Source organism: Ambystoma mexicanum, chromosome 6q (genome assembly GCF_040938575.1).
Source record: "Ambystoma mexicanum isolate Mex_15411 chromosome 6q, UKY_AmexF1_1, whole genome shotgun sequence".
NCBI classification, from domain to species: Eukaryota; Metazoa; Chordata; class Amphibia; order Caudata; family Ambystomatidae; genus Ambystoma; species Ambystoma mexicanum.
This window is the reverse complement of record NC_090937.1, coordinates 1,368,165,508-1,368,186,575: the sequence shown is the minus strand read 5'-3', so window position 1 is coordinate 1,368,186,575 and position 21,068 is coordinate 1,368,165,508. Positions and strand designations below refer to the sequence as shown.

At 47.1% G+C, this 21,068-nt stretch overlaps 1 protein-coding gene across 4 annotated transcripts in view; it reads right to left on the bottom strand.

Annotated features, from left to right (window-relative positions):
• The window catches only part of KIAA0232 (KIAA0232 ortholog), an 813,590-nt gene that overhangs the window by 528,335 nt on the left and 264,187 nt on the right, over positions 1-21,068 (bottom strand). For all 4 annotated transcript variants that reach the window (XM_069631995.1, XM_069631994.1, XM_069631997.1 and 1 more), the window contains one exon: positions 15,227-15,293. In XM_069631995.1, the coding sequence (XP_069488096.1) occupies positions 15,227-15,293 (67 nt within the window). The remainder of the gene's footprint in view (positions 1-15,226; positions 15,294-21,068) is intronic.

The window sequence follows — 21,068 nt, the reverse complement described above, 5'->3', positions numbered from 1 at the left end:
CAGAAGCGAAGAAGCACAGCCAGTCAGGGAAGATGGTCCAGTAGAGCTAGTCTTGGGGTTAGTTGGTCCCACTAACCCAAGGGAAGCAGTCGTCCCTTCCGGAGCTTCTCTGTCGAATTGAAAAAGGAGTTTCAGCACAGCAGTAGGGCTTCGCAGGGCAATTCAAAGGTCCAGGAGGATGCAGCAAGCTTCGTTCATGGTTTCTTCATTAGGTATTTTTCCCAGTGGTAGACTGCCTCTAGTCCCAAAACTCTCCCCTTTTAAGCAGGTTTCTCCCATTCATGCACAGCCTAGGCTGTCAATCACACAGCAGGGTGGCTGTCCTGAAAGGACAGTCAGCCAATCAGGAATGGTTGCATTCAAGCACTACTAGAGACAAAGGACTGGGGTGTTTCGGTAACCTCTTGCTCATCCTGCCTTTCCAGACACATGGCAGACAGAGGCAGGCTTCAGGGTCGAAGCTCGCCAAAGGCAAAACGAACAAAGGGCTCAAACCTGGCTCAACGCACAGAGTAAAACCCAAGAAAGACCTCCCAAACAGAAAATGGCAAACAAAGACCGGGCCCGTTTTGACAAAATGGTCACCCCATGGGTGCTGCACTGCAGCTCAGGATTCAGCCTGTGGTAGAAAAGCACAATGGTAAGTTAAACCACTGCCACAAGTCATTTAAAGTAGTAAGGGCAACAAAATGCTAGACGTGAATGTAGGATAAGGGGCTACTAGGTAACCCCCCCCCCCAGCACTCCACATAAGATGGTGTGTGCTGGACCTACAAATAGAAAAGGTAAGTAAAGTCAATTTCACTTTACTATTCTTGGGAACTGTACTTCACACAAGAAAAGGCAGTTAAACCTTATGAGAAATCTAAAGGATTTCTCGGACGGTGCTGTATGTTTGTTGATTTGTAGGGCGCACCAAACCCGTAGGTAACTGGGCGCAGCAGGGTACAAGAATACTTAAAGCTTAGGTAACACAATGAAGTCGATACAGTCAGGCGTCAGCAACTATACAAGGTGCAGGCACACAAGAGTACTAAAGACACAGGTTACAATGAAGTAGATTTATTAGGGTGTCAGGAAATATACAAGGAAATACAGCATAATGGTACAGTAGGTTGCATAAAACAGATCCATAAAATATATACATCGCAGTAGGGATCATGTGTCGTTGGAGCGCAGCCAGTTCAAGGCATTGCGCCTAAAGCAGAGCTAAGATTGGTCAGCTCTGAGAGCTGGGGGTAGTGCATTCCAAGTCTGGGCAGCTTCCACAGGGAAGCTATTTCCTCCATATTATTTTTGCTCGTATCTGGGTATCTCCAGGCAAAAGGAGTTAGCCGATCTGGAAGGGGCAAGTAGATGTTTTCCTAACCATTCCCTCTGTTAGGTATGGGGGTGCTGCGTTGTTAACGCATTTGAATGTCAGCGAGACTGTTTAGAGTAGAATCCTGTCATTTATCTTTAGCCAGTGGTGTTCTCTTCTAATTTTTGAGACATGTTCTCTGTTGGGTATATTCAGGGCCGTTCTAAGTGCGTTGTTTTGTAAGATTGGATTTGGTCTAAGATGTATTTGTTGGCTCCTAGGTATAGTGCGTTACAGTGATCCAATTTTGACAGTATTAAAGCGTTAGCGAGGATAATGCAGCTCGCTTTGCATTAGAATGGTCTGCAGGCCCTGATGAGCTTGCAAGTGCAGGCAGTAGCCAACGCCATGGAGTTTACCTGTTTTCTAAGGGTTAAGGTGGAAGCGAGGTAAAAACCTAGGGGTTTTACTTCTTTGACTATCTTAATTGTATTTCCGTCTATGTTAAAGGTGGAATAGCATTCAAGAAGAGGCCATGGGATGCCATCCATGCCTGAAAGAGGAGGTACATTTTATTTACCAAGGCCGTATCATCGTCGAAATTGCCCGACAGGGGGATGAGGATCTGGGTGTCATCTGCCTAATTTGTGTAGGTGACACCCAGTTTGTCCAATTTGCCGAATAGAGGCTTGGAAAATATATTGTACATGGTTGGCGATACACAAGAACCTTGTGGAACGCCACATGTAGTCTGGATAGGATCTGCCGATGCCGAAGGGGAAAAAACTCATTGTCTGTTGTCTAATAAGGACTGGACCCATGCTACTGCACCCCTCAAGAAGTGGCCTGCTGAGGCTAAGTGTTTGCACAAAACTTCATGGTCCACCAAGTCGAAGGCCACCGACAAGTCGAGGAGGAGCAGCATGGCAGTTTTGCCTTTGTCCTTGAGCTCATAAATTTGTGTTTTTAGGTTGATTAATACAGTTTCCGGCCATGTTGTGGTGGTTGGCTTCAAGGTAGTTCTGTATTTGCAGGTAAGCTACTCTGTTGATTATTTTGAGGAGAAAGGTACAGTGGTAATGGGCCTGTAATTTGTTGGGATGGAGGGGTCCAGGGTCGTCTTTTTATTTATTTATTTATTTTTTAACAGGGGTAAAACCCAGGATTCATTTAGGTTGCTTGGGACAGTATTAGTCGTGAATGAGGCATTGATTAATTTCAAGATGAATGGTGCTAGGTCTCTAGCTGCATCTATTATTTGGGTGGGGCAGTTGTCACTCTGGCAGTTGGATGGTTTCAGGGACAGAATAATTTTGTCAGTTTCCTGGATACTTGAGTGAAACTGAATGGTTCTGAGGGGTGGAGGATTCAATGGGGCTGGTCGATTGCGGCTCGGTCGGAGGCAAGGAAGCTTTTTTATTGTCGATCTTGTTTTGGATTGAGGTTATTTTGTTGGTTAGGGCATTCTGAATGCTAGTGCACCATAGTTTGTCCTTAGGTGCGTTATCTAGGGGAGGAATGGGGGATTCCAGTTCCCAGAGGATCACGAAAAGTTCCTTAGTGTTGGAACTGGCATTGGCTATTCTTTCATTATAGCAGTCTTTTTTTGTGCGAATTATTTCCTTTTTTGTAATTATTTGCAAAGTGAGTCATTTGCAACTTGTTTTCGTCCAAAGGGGTGTGGCGCCATTGGGATTCTAGTTTTCTTTTTTGTAGTCTGAGGTCTTAGAGGTAGGGTGTAAACCAGTCATTGAGGTGTGCACGCCATTTGGTTTGATGTAGTTTGACTGGTGCAAGAATGTCTAAAGCCTTAGACAAGGTATTGTTGAATACCTCCACAAGGAGGTTGGGGTTGGAGTCGCTTGGGAGAGTTGGGGGATGGAAGGATATGTGGTAGTAACTGTTCTGATGTGATTTTCTTTTGCTCCTAGTTGGAAGGGGTGGTGCCATGACTATCTTTGGCTATTTGTTTGTTTATTGCTAGAGAAAAATCAATCAGGTGGTCACAATTGCGGAGTTACTTTAGTAGAAGTTTCGCAGTTTAAGTCGCCCACCCAGTTTAGGGTCCTTCCATTGACGTGACGTGGGTTGGTGCATAAACTTTTTGGGTCAGTCCATGTTCTGAGAGGATCGTAGCTAGTGCCCGAGCATGTTTGTCCTCTGGATCATTAAATCCAAGGTTGAAGTCACCCAATATTAATATTTGCGAGGAGTGTTTAGTGTTATTGGCAAGCAAGCTGGATTATGTCCTGCTCAAAGGTACCAATGGGCCCTGGGGGTCTGTAAAGTAGGTAGATGGTTAAGGTGCAGCAATTAGAGATGGGCAGTTTGGCAAAAAGCATTTTGCAAGATTTGAGTGGAGGTAGAACCAGGAATCTTATAGCAATTTTAGCTTTCGCTATAATGGCTAGGCCGCCTCCTCTGGCGTTGGATCGATCCGCTCTGAGCATTTGGTAATTGTCGGGTATTGCTAGCGTAAGGGCTGGTCCTGCAGCATCATGCAGCCACGATTCAGTGACAGCTAGAATGTCAAGGCCATCTGTGGATAACAGATCTGCTATTTCAGTGGCATGTGCCACTAGTGATCTGGCATTGATTAATGCTCCGGTGATGGTGGTCATGATTTTGGGCTCCTGAGGTCTAGTGGGAGCAGGTTTGGGTCGTTTAGTTGTAGTATTGAGTTTAAGGGGAAAGTGGGGGGCAGGTTAAAGGTTCTGGGCAGGGCCTCATGGTCTGGTCTAGGAGCCGATTCGCGCACGGGCATTTTTGATGTAACCAAGGCAGGGATTCATATTAATACTGATCCTGGGGTCGTAGAGACATGGTAGTCTGGCTCGGAGTCTGTTTCTGTCAGGTAGTGGACAGGGTAAGTGCCTGGCATGGGCCATTGTTGTAACAGTGATCTGCTTGTAGATTAATGGTAGAATAAACAAAAGTGTCATCTGGGGGATCATAACTCTGAACTGGTAAGTATAATTCAGCAGCGTTGGCTAGTCAGGCATAGGCTAGTGCAAATCAGCAGGTAGGCTAGCAGTGGGATTATTTCATCAGGTAAGCAGTGGGCCAGTGCAGATAGGATGCAATAGACTATAGTCACTCATTAGTCAGTAGACCAGAAACAGTGCAACGCTAAAAAATGCAGTAGGCTGGTACATCAGATAAACAGTAGGCCGGTGCAGATCGGATGCAATGGACGATGGTCACTCATTAACTGGAGGACCAGTCCGGGTCGGCAGCCGTGGACTAAGTACATAACAATACAGTGGGCTAGTTGGCCCAATAACCACTCGATAGGCAGTAGGCCCGTATAGGTAGCAAAAACAGTGGGCTAAATATTGTTTGCTCATTGATCAGTTATTAGAACAGTGGGCCGGCATCATGAGTGGAAATAAAAATGCCTGGTACGTTAGGCAGGTTCACTTAGTTACTCGGCTGGTGCAGGTTAGATGCAGTGGGCCAGGGCACATGGGAGGGGGAGCTAGATCAAGTATGGACCGAGGTGTGCAATAGTGCACGGATGAGAGCGGATTAGATGCTGAGGGCTAGGCATCTTAATTGCTAATACCAGACATGGCAGAGGGTAAGGCTATAGGTTTCGTAAGGCAATACATATCACAACAGTGACCTAACATAAGTTTGCACAAGGATGCTATCATTAACGGACATATGAGGACGCCGAGTAGTAGCAGTGTTCTGGAGGGGCCGAGATCAGGCGTGTTAAGTAAAATAATAATAATAAAAGCATTGAGCAGTAATCATGAGGTGCGTCACCATACAAAAAGTAAATGCCTATGTGTCAGACCAGTGAACGCACATAATCCAAATCGGGTCAAAACACATGGAGTGAGAAAAGGGTCTCACTGCAGGGTTAAAATTAAAAAGTCCTAAAGTCCAGCAAAAGAAATGGGGGTCCCTAAGAGTGAAGGGAATTAGCACAGGGGAATTCGCACAGAAATAAGCAATCAGTTTCGATTTGGGAACATCCTCCTTAAAAGCTCAAGTTAAATGGCATATGCTTGAATAATTTGCAAAGTTGAGTTCTCCGACCCCTGGTACGGCATACAAAGTTATGGGTCAGGTTCTTAGGAGCCCAACTAATTCTTTTCATTCCACTTCAGGGCTGATTTCGGCAGAAAATGTGAAACACGATTATCTGAATTATCTTTGAATGTTGACATACTTATGGCAAATCCAACTAAAGTTAAGAGGACCCTGATGGATAACGATTTGATTACCACAACCGAAATGTTCCCTTCTTATCCATCGATGACCCACTGAGCACATGAGCACAAAATACGGGGGTTACTCAATAACATGTTCACTTTGTTTACGTCCCGAATCTATAGGCCTATACTGATAAGATTTAGTTGGAATTTGCTTCGAACAAGGGAAATTCATCTTAGGAGAATGCTCATCTGTTAGTAATAGTGGTTGTAGATTCTGTAATGCACCGGGTGAAACTATTAAGCACTTGCTTCTATATTGCAAAGGCCTAACTGATCGTAGGATGAAATTCATGGGAAGATTTTGGGTTTCTAACCCTATTCTGAATAATGAAAACTTATGGTGGAGATGTGTAAACTCAGAATATTTGGGAAGGCCTTGCGATGTCAGCATTTATTAAGAGTATGAATTTGAATTAGTTTATGTGTTTGAGAGATTATTGCTGTAATTACTTTTCTTAATGCTTTATTTATACTGTTAGATGACATTTTACATTATCAGTATTATAAAGTGCAATGTCTTATTTCTTTTTGTCTGATGAAATTTCCTATCTGATCTATTCGTAAATGTTATCAAACCGTATAAAATAAAAAAGAAATTGATAAATATTTATTTCTAAATATTATAATGTAAGGTATAAACACAATTCGGCAAGAGTGAAACAAACCACTCTTCTTGATTTCTAACCCAACTCGTCGTCGCTTGGATTTATTTGGTCACTCTACAATGAAAACCTGACAAAAGAAATAATGTTTCCACTAGGAACAACCCTTGTATTTGATATATTTCCCGAGTTCCTATGCGAGTAGGTGTAACCTCCCCTACACACACATACCCAGTAATAATCTGTCAGATTCATTTCAAATTTCTTGTGTTGTAAGGTAGCACTTGCAGGTACCTTGCTTGCCGTCTGCACTGCTTGCATCTCTGGTTCTGAGCACGCCCAGCCTTGAGAAGTCTGCTGGGCCCAGGCACAAGTGAGGGCTCTGGGCCAGGACAGACTGCCTGCGCAATGAGTTGTGAATGTGCACAGACATGCAGAGAAAGAGTTCCCTGGTCTTGTGGAAAAAAAGCAACATCACAACCGAATTAAACGCTGTGCAATGCATGGTATCTAGAAGGCACAGCATTTTAAAACACGCATTGCAATAAAGGTTACGAAAATATATTTTAACATCCAGCCTGGTTGTTAAAGAACAAGTTATTTTCTTACCTGGTAACGTTCTTTCAACGGGATGTTCCTCCTACGTATTCCTTATCTTTGATATACGTTTCCAGCTTGCTGGCCTCGGAATTTGTTTTCTCTGTAGAGGGCGATGCGCGTCGACGTCCGCCGAGTCGATGTCCCTCGACAGCCACCGTGTCGGTGCCGACGTCACCATGCCCATAAATAGACACGCGCTGTGTCCGTTGCTCAGTTTCGTTTTGTAGTATTTGAAAGACATGCCTGAATTGGTTAATAACCTTGAAGGAGCGAAAGCTGCAACCACAAGGGAAGTTATCACTGCGGGGATGGATGGGAGGGGCGATAAGGAATACGTCGGAGGAACATCACGTCTAAAGAACGTTACCAGGTAAGAAAGTAACTTGCTCTTCGAAGGGATTGTGTCCTCCGACGTATTCCTCATCTTTGATAGACTCCCATAGCAGTGGTATGTAATTGGAGGAGGGAGTGATAGTGTTATATTTCCCTTTAGGGATGGACCGAGTGTAATACGGCTTTGCCAAATCTGGTCTCTTGAGCAGTCGAGGAATCCAGGTTGTAAAATTTTGTGAATGTATGTGCGGACGACCATGTGGCAGCCGCACATATGTCCCGGACCGGTACCCCTCTCTGGAGAGCCGAAGAAGCTGCGATACCCCTGGTTGAATGAGCCCTGAGGTTTTGTGGTGGCTCTTTCCCTGCTAGTCTATAACATTCCAGGATGGCCCAGATAATCCACCTGGAGATGGTTTGTTTTGTTATGTGTAGTCCCAACTTGTGACCCGAGTATCCTACAAACAGCTGGTCTGCTTGCCTGATTCTAGCCATTCTGCTGATGTAAAAGCTCAGAGCTCGCCTAGGGTCCAGCCTGTGTAGCCTTTCCTCCTCTTTCCCCGGATGGGGAGGAGGGTAGAATGAAGGCAAGGTAATTTTCTGAGTAATATGGAATTCAGAAACTACCTTTGGGAGAACATTAGGCTTCACCTGGAGGACAACCTTGTCCTTGTGGAAGATTGTATGTGGGGGTTTACAGGAGAGAGCTTGAAGCTCACTCACCCTTCTAGCCGATGTTAGTGCTACAAGTAGGACAGTTTTAAGTGTGAGAAATCTCAATGCGCAAGAGTGAAGTGGCTCGAATGGAGTGCCCATTAAGAAGTTTAAGACTAAATTTAAGTCCCATAATGGAACCTGGAATGGTTTTGGAGGGTAAACATTAGTCAGACCCTTGAGAAATTGTATCACTAGAGGAATTTTGAAAAACGATGGTTCCTCCGCAGTGCGCTTGAAGATCGAAAGCGCTGCGAGATAGCCTTTTACAGTGCCAACTTGAAGGCCTGAGTTTGCCAAGTAGAGTAGAAACGATAGCACCGTTGGTGTACCGCATGAAAAAAGGGTCGATATTCTCTTCCCTACACCAGCTGCAAAACTTGTTCCAACGGCAGCGGTATAAAGACTTTGTTGCTGGTCTTCTGGCCAAAAGCAACACCTCCATGACGTCATCAGGGAGATCTCAATCCTTGTACCTCAACCTTTCAGAAGCCAAGCGTGAAGGTTGAGGGTTCTGATGTCTGGATGGAGAACCTGACCTCCCTTCTGCGAGAGAAGATTCTCTTTGAGTGGAAGACGGATTGGAGGACAGATGGACATATCTAGAAGGTCCGGGTACCACGTTCTCCTGGCCCAGTCCGGGGCAATTAGGATCATGGTTTTCTGGAATCTTCTCAACCTCCTGAACATTTGAGGAATAACAGGGACTGGTGGAAACGCGTAGAGGAGTGGAAACTCCCAGTCCACTACGACCGCGTCTCCCAGAGCTCCTCTCGGGGGAAATTCCCTTGAACAGAACAGATCGCACTTCCTGTTGGTGCTTGTGGCGAACAGATCCACCTGAGGGGTTCCCCAAAGGGCGAAGATCTCTTGAAGGACTTCTTGAGCTAGCTCCCATTCGTGGGAGACTGTGCTCTGCCTGCTCAGAGCGTCCGCTGTCAAATTCTTCTCTCCGGCTAGATGGACTGCCGATAGAGATTCCTTCCCGAATTGCCCAAAACCAGAGCTGCATTGCCTCTCTGCACAGTGGTAGTGAACCTACGCCTCCTCTTTTGTTGAGGTAGTGCATGGCCACCGTGTTGTCCTTCATTATCAGGACATTTCTCCCCAGTACTGATGGCAGGAAAGCTTTCAGCGCTAGTCTGATCGCTCTCAGCTCTAATAGGTTGATATGTAGTCTTGACTCCGATGGAGTCCAACGACCGCTGATGGTCAAGTCGTTGGCATGGGCTCCCCACCCTGTGAGCAAGGCGTCTGACTACTGTTATCTCCTGCCATGGTTGCCAAAACAGTTCTCCTTTCAAGATGTTCTCTGAATAGGCCCACCACGGAAGGTCGTGGGCTACCTTGTCCGGAATCCGGAGGAGGTCTGACATTCTCCCTGAGAATTGTGACCACTGACTTCTCAGTGCTCACTGAAGAGATCTCAGGCGAGCCTCTGGCACAAGGAAGATGCAGGATGCCATGAGGCCTAGCAACCTCAAAAAGTCGAAGGCTGGGAGACATTGGGCATTTTGAAACTTGGTGACCATCTGTAGAATATCTTGAGCCCTCACCTCTGGTGGCGGGGCTTTTCCCAGGGAAGTGTCCAGGACCGCTCCAATGAACTGGAGTCTCTGAGATGGTATCATCTGTGACTTCTTTAAATTGAGGGAGAAGCCCAGTCTGTGAAAGAAGAGGCAGACATAATCTAGCTGTGTCCGGGCCTGTTCCGAAGATACGGCCCTGATCAGCCAATCGTCCAGTTAGGGATAGACGTGGATCTCTTCCCTCCTTAGACTCGTCGCCACTACCGACATCAGCTTGGTGAAGACCCTCGGGGCGGAGGTCAGCCCAAATGGCAGAACTCGAAATTGATAATGAGAGTTGCCAATTGCAAACCTCAGGTATTTCCTGTGCTTGAGATGGATTGGCACATGAAAATAAGCATCCTGAAGGTCCAGAGATACCAGCCAGTCCTGGAGCTGGAGGGCCTGAAGGATCTGAGAGAGAGTTACCATCTTGAACTTGTCCTTCCTGAGGAACTTGTTCAATTCTCGTAAGTCCAGGATGGGTCTCAGTCCTCCGTCCTTCTTTGGTATGAGAAAGTAGGGGGGAGTACCAGCCCTTGTTCCTGTCTGCTACAGGTACCGGTTCTATGGCACCTTTCTCTAGCAGGTCCATAATTTCCTGCAAGAGGAGCGGATCTGGAACTTTCCGGGAGCTGTTCCCTGGTGGATGACTCTGAGGGATGTGTAGAAAGGGTAGGCAGTAACCTTGGGCAACTGTCTCCAACGCCCAAGCATCTGACGTTATAGCCTGCCATTCCGTCAGATGGTGAGTTAACCTGCCCCCTTCAGGTGTCTTGTGTGCAAAGGCCTCAGAGTGGTTTGGGGGCGGCTGATGCAGATGCCGAGGGTAAAGAGGCACCTGCTGCGGTCTTAGTACCTTTGACCCGTCCACCTCGGGTGGATCTTCTTTGGCCCCTTTGAGCCGGCTGTCCTCTGCCTTTTCCGAATGCGGAATAATAGCGAAAGGACTTTCCGCTCCCAGAGGTTCCTGAGGGGCGAAAAGGAGTTTGGCGGATAGCAGCTCCTAAGGATTTTGCTGCTGCTTTAGAAGTCTAACTTTTCCAGACTGTCATCAGCCTTTTTTCCGAATAACAAAGAGCCGTCAAAGGGCATATTCAAAAGTCTGGAACGTACATCTGGTGCAAAGCCAGACTTTCGCAACCACGCATGCCTGCGGATTGTTGTACTAGCCGCCATAGCCCTGCTGATACTGTCAGCGGAATCGATGCCAGTTTGAAGAGACTCGCACATGGCATCTTTGCCATCTTGAATGATGTTAAGGAAGGCTTCCTTCTCCTCTCCATCGGGTATGCAGTCAGCCGCTGATGAAGCACACTCCCATAATGTGTGACTGAACCTGGCGAGCGTACAGGTGGCGTTGATGGACTTCAAGGCCATACTACAGGCAGAGAAGACTTTCTTTGCCATAGAGTCGTACCTCTGGTCATCCCTGTCCTGTGAGACAGTAGGGTAAGCAGTCCTACTGCTGGATTAAGTTGCCGCTTGAACCACCAGGCTCTCTGGGGTCGGGTGTTTTGACAGGTATTCAGGGTTAGCAGCCGCTACCCTATACTTTGTCGACAGTCTTTTATTGACTGCTGGGATGACTTCGGGAGTCTCCCAATTGGAAGCAATTTTTCTTTGTAGGGCTGCATGGAAGGGGACCACCTTTGTCCAATATATCCGTTAGATCATCTTGTTGGAAAACAGGTGAAGGCGCAGACCAACCCATAAACTCAATTATTCTTGCCATCAGGGTTCTATATGGTGTTTCTGCATGTTCCCCTGGGTCTGGCTTTACAAATTCCACTTCTGGGGAAGTGTCAAGTCCACAGGCCTCATGAAGTGAGTCCTGTAGTTCCTTCAGCCTCCTTTCTCCAGAGGTGAAATCCTCTGCAGCAGGCAGTGAGGATTTCTGTAAACCAAAATTTTCTTGGTCAGAGTATTCTCTTTCTTCATAAATTTAAGAAAGAGAAGGTTATTCTCTCTGAAATGGAGTAAAGCCCATCTCTAGGGCTGAAGGAGCCAAACTCGTCGTTATCAGACGAGAAAATGTCGACGCCGATGTAACCGGCCTCGAAGGCGCCGAAAATGGCGTCGAAAAAACTGGAAGGGGCCTCGAAGATTGAGAGGATCGGGATCCTACTCAAGGGCATCGACGCCGGTCTCGGCGTCGTGCCGGAGGCCCTTGAAAACACCGTTGGCTGTGGAGCCTTGGTCCTCTCTTTCGTCGGCGTCGACGATGGCGTCAAGTCGATCGACCGACCGATGCGTCGAGGAACCCTTCGACAACGGCGTCGATGGCGCCGACCCGTGCGTCGAGGGAATCTTCGACGAGGAAGGAACCCTCGGCGGCGGCAAAGACGGTGCCTTCTTACCCGATGGCTCATGGCGCTCTCGGGTGGAATGTTTCGCCGGGTGCTGCGACTCGCAGAGTTTTGATTTTTTGGGTTTTTCACCCGGGGTATCACCCTCAGCTGTCTTCGAGGGGGTCGAGGCCGCGTTCTCGAAGACGCTTAACATTTTCTTTCTGAATTCCTCCCACTCGGTTTGAGAACTGTGTTTGGTGGGACACCAAGACGACGAGGAATGGGACCTTCGACGTCTCTTTTTTGAGTGTCTAGATCTCGACGAATGGTGGGAGCTGCTTCGAGATCTAGAATGGGAGTGTTTTCGACGGCGAGGAGACGAATGCCTCGGCCGATGAAACCTTCGAGGAGGTTTTGGCTGACTTACCTCTCTCGAGCTTCCCCTTTCGCTCCTTCAGGGCTTTCGCCGTCATGGACATACAGTCCTCACACTCCGAACAATGGTGCTCGGACCCCAAGCACCAAAAACAGACCCTGTGTGGATCCGTTATTGACATTTTTTTACCGCAGTCTCGACATTTCTTGAAGCCGGATCGCGGCGTCGTCGGTTCTGATGAAGAAGCCATCGAGAACGATAAGGAATATTCGTCAAATTGGATATAGATAAACTGACTGAACTGAGCAACGACGTTCCGAGGCCCCACGAAGCGCGGAAAAATGGAACTGAGCAATGGACGCAGCGCGTGTCTATTTATGGGCATGGTGACGTCGGCGCCGACACGGTGGCCGTCGAGGGACATCGACTCGGCGGACGTCGACGTGCAGGGCCCTCTACAGAGAAAAAAAATTCCGAGGCCAGCAAGCTGGAAACGTATATCAAAGATAAGGAATACGTCGGAGGACACAATCCCTTCGAAATGTATGTTTGCAGTGCACTAGACAGATAACAGAAACGCATTGAAATGTACAAGTGAAAGGTTCTCAGAGCACTGGTCACAAACACAATGACAGTGGTCCCAAGAGCTTTGCCAGGGTTCACAACTGCAACCTCTGGTGACCCCAAATTGATGCCCCTATAGCCCCTTATCAAAAGTCCCCGGCCTACCAGATCACTCAATCTGAGTGTAGTGTTTCTGTGTTTGCAGAGAAGGATTGGAGTTTCTTGAAAAGCTGTAGAGCCACAGCGCCATCGACTGGACGAAAGAGTGAACTTCACTTTTCACTGGTTTATGCCGCCTCCGTAAATGACACGCAAGAAAAGATTGAATGTGCAGTATGTACGGGATTTACTTGTGAAAAAACGACAAGTATGCCCCTTATCGAGAGGGCTAGGTGTGACTACATTCAAAACACTTACCTAAATGAGTACAATTCTAGTGTGGCTAAACTCAAAAGCAGTATTAAACAACTCACGCAGCAGCAGAATTCTTATGTGGCGCCACCGGTGCGGCAGGATCAACCAGCTGTGATTCAACGCGAGCTGTGGCAAAAATAAAATGTGGTGGACTACATTTGGGTAACTTGGAGGATAAATGAAAGTATGGGAAATATAGACAGTGACGAGTTTTAAAGCAGCAATCTAAAATAGGACCTAGTCCCGCAAATTGCAAGTGTGACAAAATGCACCAAGTGAGGAGATTTAATTTAACAAACCCCCAGTTGGAACTCCTTGGGAACCACTATACAGGTGTAGCAAAATACAGTAGTTGAAAGATTCAGCAAAGATGTCCCTTACCTGGAAGTAGCTGTGGAAAGGGAGTGTGGTGCCCTGCGAGGCTGAGGCGCCAGGCGAAGAGGCAAACAGGGATGGTTGGCACCTTAAGGAGGCGCCCTTAGCCTGTGCCCTTCGCCGGCTGCCCGAGGCAAGTCTACCCTGTGAGCTGTGCTTAAGAAATCTAAAGTGGGAGCAGAGAGGAAAAAAAGTACTAGACCACAAAGGCAGTGACTTCTAGGATCAATCCAGAACAAAGACAGATTGGGAATCACCAAACAGGCTGTAAACTCCGTACCAGGTGCTTGCTGTACAGGTTGGCTATGGATTACTATCAGGAAGGCAGGGTAAAGCAGTAAGAAAGAACTCCACAAACAAAGGACATGGACACCAGACTGCCCCACCCAATTGCTGTCAAGATGGCCGAAGAGTAAAAATAAAGGTAAACAAAAGAGATCCTGTTTCTTTCACAAGAAGCAATCAGGATTAACACATTCTCCACAGACTAATTTAGAGAAGGTGTGCGAGGCAAAAGGGCCCTTAAGTCAGTCAGGATCCGGATAAAAAGTAAATATGCTGGGGACACCATTGAAGTTAATGGAATACAAAGTTGCTAAAAGATTAGGACCAAGCCATAAATAACTTGTACATATTTTTTTACAGTCCGCTTATGCTCCAAGGTGGGGAACATTTTGATGCTGTGATTTTAGGTGTCAAATGTTTGCCACCAATGAACCAATATTTTCGAAAACGGTAGTACCACGTTATCTTTTGGCGCTGACATCACATATTGGTTTTGAAACCAAGACTTTCTTTTGCCTTGATTTATCCTACACATGGTTTTCTTTTGAGAGTAAGTTTCCAAAGCCACAGGTTTCTAGTGGAGTCTCCGGACAAACCATTTTCTTCAGATGAGGTTTCTTTATTCATAAGTTGAGATTTAGTTGATCCAATGCACATTCCACCTACTCAACATTGGCAGAATCATTTAACAGAAAGGGTTCTGGCCAGGAGCCTACTGCTTTTCCTTCCAAGTTGTATGGCTCCTTGACCTGAACACCAGACCAGATGTGCATTTTATGCATTTGTAATCCTAAATGAGACATCTATTACTAGGTTAGCAGTGGTCTGACCACAGAAGCATGTGGCTACACTGAAGGCACAGTTGGTTATCTGCCCCAAACTCCACAAGTGATTTTTTAGAATTCAGACATTTGTTTACAGTATTATACAACCTTCCTGGTATGTCTTGACATAAAGAACGACTCCACAATTCCATTCAATGTCAGACTTGATTCCCCGTTAAGAGGAAGTAACTCACTTTTTATTAGTTATCCTCCAAGTTCACCTTCCACTATTTTTTATTAGTGCAACAAGGGTGGTGGAAAATAAGCAAAATTTAGAAGGCTTCAACTCCAAGGAAGAAGTGAGAGATCCATGTGTTGAAATATTTGGTTGCTGGTACATCCAGATCGAAGCCTAAAAATGTGGAATATTCTGGACCAATCACTAGATGGTGACCTATGAATCTGAAACAGATCCATGCCACAAAAATATACGAGCAAGAGAAAAACACCAACTAAAATATTTAGAACAATTATTCAGATTAGGCACTCATGTTATCTCATTAAATGCATCTTTGAACTTTTGAGCTTTCATTTTGCTTTCTGTACAGCGGATGATTAAAATTGAGAATGTGAAAATAATTGATGAAACACTTCTTATAAATGGTATGGGGAATTAACTGCCACTTTGTTTTCTTGGATACTAAAGCAGCACATTTACAGCACATTTATAAATAGAACTACAATACAGCAACAAAACTGCACTTCATATATCCGATTGCTGTGAACATACATGTTTAAAGTTGCTGTGTCTTACCCTGTTTGCTCTGAAGGGCCTTAAGCTTGGTGCAAAGTTCTTCTACTAATGACTCAAATCCAGAGTTCTGTTGGAACAAACAAAATAATGGTTAGTGTTTATAACCTAAATATTCAGGTCGCACAAAATTAAAATAATTTATAATACTCAGCATGCTCAGTAAAGCAAATAATTCGAAAAAATTGAAGTGAATAAAGGTAAATCATTGAAAGTTCTCCAACCCAGGGAGCTTACGTATTTAATTAATGCAAACGCCAAGACACAGTTGTACAAGAGCAGCTTTCCTGTATGAACGAAGCAACCACACAGGTCAGATGAACAAGTTACTTACCAACTGGTGATGTTCTTTCTACTGGCTGTTCCGCCAACGTATTCCTCATCTTTGATAAACACGTCCAGCTTCGGCAAAAATTCTCGGCAGAGGGTGTTGATGGCGTCGAGTCGAGGTCCCTCGAAGGCCTCCGTCGAGATTGATGTCATCGGGTGTATAAGTAGCACGCGCAGCGCCCGTTTGCCTCAGTTCTGTTTTTTTTACACCCGTTTGTGTTGGCTGTTAGCATAGGCAAGCAGTAATCAGCCCTGCGAGGACGAAAGCTGCAACAGCTTAGGACATTCTACAGAAGGGTAGGCTGGGAGGGCGATGAGTAATACGTCGGAGGAACATCCAGTCGAAAGAACGGTACCATTTGGCAAGTAAGTGTTCTTCAAATGGATTGTGTCCTCCAACATATTCATCATCTTTGATAGACTCCCAAAGCAGTATGCAGAATTGGAGGTGGGAGGAGAATTTGAAATTGTCAGCATTTTATAAGGCCAAATACAGTGCCGCCTTACAATATCCCGAGAGTGGGAAGCATCTAGACAGTAAAGCTTTGTGAATGTATGCAACGATGACCATGTTGCAGCATCACAAATAGATTTAATAGGTACACCCCTTTGAAGGGCTGCAGAAGAGGCTATACCTTTGGTAGAATGAGCTCTCAAACCCTCTGGTGGGTCCTTGCCTGCCAATTTGTAACAATCTGAGATTCCAAGTATAATCTACCTTGATAAAGTGTTTTGAAACAGCTTGACCCAATTGTCTTCCGGTGTAGCCAATAAAGAGTTGGTCATCCACTTTAAGTTTGGAGAACCTAGAAATATAGAATCTTAAAGCTCTTCTAGGGTCCAATCTATGGAGCCTTTCTTCTTCTTTACTGATGCGGCCGGCAGTGCAATGTTTTGATTTAAATGAAAATCAGATACAACCTTAGGTAGGAAGGAGGGTTTTACCATCAACACAACCCTGTCCTTGGGGAATACGGTATAAGGTAGCCTGGAAGAAAGTACCTGCAACTCGCTCACTCTACGTGTAGATGTCGATGCAACCAACAATATGGTTTTGAAGGTCAATAACCTCAATGGACAAGTGTGCAAGGGTTCAAACGCAGCACACATTAAAAACAGGTTAAGGACCCAAACTGGAACCTGAAAAGAAGAAGGTGAGAACATGTTTGTGAGCCCTTTTAGAAATTGAATCACCAAGGGAATTTTAAAGTAGGACCATTCTTCCGAAGAGCGCTTGAAAATAGAAATTCCCTTGAGCAATACCTTTCGCACTTCTGGTTGATTCCGGTCACAAACAGGTCTACTTGAGGGGTTCCGTAAAGGGCGAAGATCTCTTGAATGACTTCGCCTGCTCAGAGCATCCGCTGCCGTGTTCCCCTCTCCGGCCATGTGAACTGCAGATAAGGAGAGTCCTCAGATTGCCCAGTACCAAAGCTGCATTGCCTCCCTGCACAGTGGTAGTGACCCTACACCTCCTCTATTGTTGAGGAGATGCATGGCCACAGTGTTGTCCGTCATGATCAGGACATTCTTTCCCCTGAACGAGGGCAGGAAGGCCCTCAGCTACAAAAGGTTACTGTGTAGTTTGGACTCCGATGGAGACCAACGACCGCTGACTGTTAGATCGCTGGCATGGGCTCCCCACCCCGTGAGTGAGGCGTCCGTCACTAGTGTAATCTCCGGCCATGGTTGCCAAAAATGTTCTCCCTTCAGAATATTGTCCTCGAAGGCCCACCACAGAAGATCTTGTGCGACCCTGCTTGGAGCCTGAAGTAGGTCTGTCATTTTTCCCAAGAACTGGGACCATCGAGTTCTTAGAGCACATTGAAGGATCTCGTTCTCAGGTGGGCTTTTGGCATCAGAAAAATGCAGGATGCCATGAGGCCGAGCAACCTCAAGAAATCTAAAGCTGGAAGATTCTGCGCAGTTTGAAATTTGGTAACCATCTGAAGAATGTCTTGAACCCTCGCCTTGGATGGCGAGCTCTTTCCCCAAGTATGTGTCTAGTACAGCGCCGATATATTGGAGCTGCTGGGAAGGTGTCATCTGTGACTTCTTGAAATTGAGGTAGAAGCCCAGTCTGAAGTGAGTGGCATGTTCATGGCCTGTTCAGGAGAGCGCGCCCTGGTCAGCCAATCATCCAGGTAGGGGTAAACATGAACTCCTTCTCTCCTGAGATGCGCTGCCACCACCACCACCACCAGTTTGAAGACCCTCAGGGCGGAGGTCAACCCGAATGGCAGGACTCGAAACTGATAGTGCGAGCCATCAACAGCGAACCTCAGGTATTTTCTGTGCTTGAGATGGATTGGCACATGAAAATAAGCATCCTGAAGGTCCAATGACACCAACCAATCCTGCAATTGGAGGGCCTGAAGGATCCGAGAAAGTGTGGCCATCTTCAATGTGTCCTTCCCGAGGAAGTTGTTCAAGTATCTAAAGTCCAAGATGGGTCTCAGTCCTCCTTGGGGATCAAATAATATGGGGAATACCAACCCTTGTTCCTCTCCACTACAGGTACTGGTTCTATAGCACCTTTCTCTAGCAGGGATAATATTTCCTGCATAAGGAGCGGATCTGTAATCTTCAAAGAATGTTTCCCCGGTGGATTGTTGTGAGGCTGCATTATGAATGGAAGACAGTAACCTTAAGCTATTGTTTCCAGAGCCAAAGAATATGAAGTAATGGCTGGCCATTCTTCGAGATGCTGAGACAGTCTGCCCCTCACCGGTGATTCGTGATGCAAGCTCTCAAAGTGGTTTTGCAGCGGTTGATGCAGCTGCTGATGGTAAGGAAGCTGCAGCTGGAGCTAGCTTTGCACTTTTACATCGTCCACCAAGAGGGCTTTTCCTTTGGCCTCTTTGACTGGCTATTCCTCTCTCCTTTCCAAATTAGTAGTAGTAACAATAGTATCGTCCCCTAAATGATTGTGCTGACGAACGAAAAGGCTGAGGTTGCCTAACAGCGGCCCCTAAAGTTTGGCAGCCGCCTTTGAGGTCTGTAACCTCTCAAGGCTCTAGTCAGCCTTATTGCCAAAAAGGTGAGACCCGTTAAATGGCATTTTTAGAAGACGGGCCTGCACATCTGGTGTGAACCCGACTTTCGCTACCACGCAAATCTGCGTATAACCGGGCTCACAGCCATGGACCTGCTGTCTGCAGTGTCCAGTCCAGATTGGAGGGATTCATGCATGGTTTCCTTGCCATTCTTAACGATAGTTAGGAAACCCTCCCTTTCCACCCCTTCTGGAATGTGCTCCGCCGCCATGGATATGCACTCCCACAGAGTGTACGAAAACTTGGCTAAGGCACATGTGGAGTTAGCCGACTTCAGAGACATACTCCCAGCTGAAAATACCTTGCACGCCCATTCATCCACATGCTTGTCGTCCCTATCCGGAGGGATGGTAGGGTACGCTGCCTTATTTGATGTAGCCGTGACTGCCTGGACCAGCAGACTCTCGGGAGTGGGGTGCTTGGACAGATAGCCGGGGTCGCTACTGGAAGGGGGGTATTTTCTTGTGAGGGATTTATCCACGGCAGTGATAGAATTCGGGACGCCCAATTTTTGGCCACTATATTTTGTAAGGCCACATGAAAAGGTAAGATTGAGTCTGTATGTGACCCATGGTCCAGAAGATCTGCAAGGTCATCTTGGACAAATTGAACAGGAGGTCTAGCCCAGTCTAGATATTCAACCACTTTGGACATCCGGTGACGATACGAGGAGTCAGCGTGTTCTCCCGTCTCTGGTCTACCAAACTCTGTTTCATGCGATGTATCAACATCACTGCCATTATATAGTGTGTCAACAAGGTCCCTCGTTCTGCTCTCCTCTGAGATTAGACATTCCTGGACATTTGGAGTTCCAAATTCCAGGCCAAAGATCTTTCTCCTTCTTCAAAAATGGAAGAAAGGGATTTAAAATACTCCTTTCTTGGCAAAGGGGTCTACGTCATTTCAGGAACAACCAAAGCTGCATTAGGTTTTTGGGAAATCTTTGGTTTGGCACCTTTATCAGTTTTATGATGCTCAGAAGGCTGTGCTGTAACCACCGGAATCTTCGGGGTCGATGGTTTTGGTGTCAACAATGGCGTCGATAGGGGGGCATGGCCTGTGGCCGAGCGATGTAGACGTGCTCTCCTGTCGCTCCCGGGCCGCCAACTGAATCCTGCTCAAAATCCTGAAAAACATCAGCATATTTGATAAAAACATAGCTACGGGTAGCGGAACCTCCACTGCATAGAACGCTGCAAAATCTGCTGGATTCAGACGCTGACGCACTTGGAAAGCGCTGTTGAAGTCAGCGCCCGCAGAAGCCGCGTGCAAAACTAAGATGGCCGCCGGAGGAAGAAACTGAGAAGCGGGCACGCTGTACTACGCAGCGCAGGTGTCCCCGGAAAGAACGTCCCGCGCCACCTGCACCCAACCCATCGCTGCTAAAGACACGACTGGAAGCTGGAGGACTGGGGAGGACGACGACTTTCGCCAACCTTGCCGCCAACCCCTTCTACGGAAGGTCCCCGAGGCGCGGAACGCGGAGCCGGGATTGGGTGCCCCTCAGAGGCGCGGACAGATGGTGCAAGCTGGTCGCTGCGGTGCCTGAGCGGACCAGCACGGGATCATAGACCCGTAATGCTGACCCATGAGGTACCGCTGCTGTGCCCCCTCCCCTGCTCCTGCACAGCCATACTGTAACCGCCATCATAGCTGTGAGCACGTGGGGCGGCAAGCTACACTGCTGGCGTGAGACGGATGCCTCCGAGCCGAGAAGACACATCGCCCTCCTCTGCCACGCTGTCCTAAAAGTAGTGGGCCTACGGAAACAGGTGCGGAATACGTTGAAGTCGCGGGCGCTCCGGCACCCCACCTGCTGCTTGTCCGGAGATCTTCGCAGTGGTAAGGAGAGGGGGAGGTGAGAGACAACTGGCATAACCACGGCGAACCATAGAGGGTGGGGGCCCCTGTGGTGGACGGAACTTTTGCAGACCAGGCCCTGTTAATCTGAGACCCCCTCTGCAGGGCACAGCATACATCCATCCCCGGCTCTCTCGGAGCCGCGGTGCGCCCTGTAAACCACAACGCACGGGCACTGCGTCGGGCACGGTGCCTCCGACAAGCTGAGATAACACGGAAAAGACGGAGGGTGAACATAGTGTGAAATCAGCTTCCCACGAACCAAACACGGGCCGATCCCAATGAACTAATAGGAGGTTAATATTGCAGTTACGCCATATTGGTCAGCGAAGATAGGCAATCCTTGCCTCAGGGCCACCGTATGATTGAAGCTACACAGCACAGCACAGATATTCTGATATAGGTGGCACTGAGCCCGCAAGATATAGACATTAAAACGAGGGCAATACAGGAAGGGGGGAAAGATCAACTCCAAGATGGGCAAGGAGAAAACAAAGAAGCTAGGGAGCAAGAGCACCATGGAGCAATACACAACTCCGGCCCCACCGCCCACAGCTGATCAAATCGGACCAGATAATACGCAAGAATCCTCAGAAAAC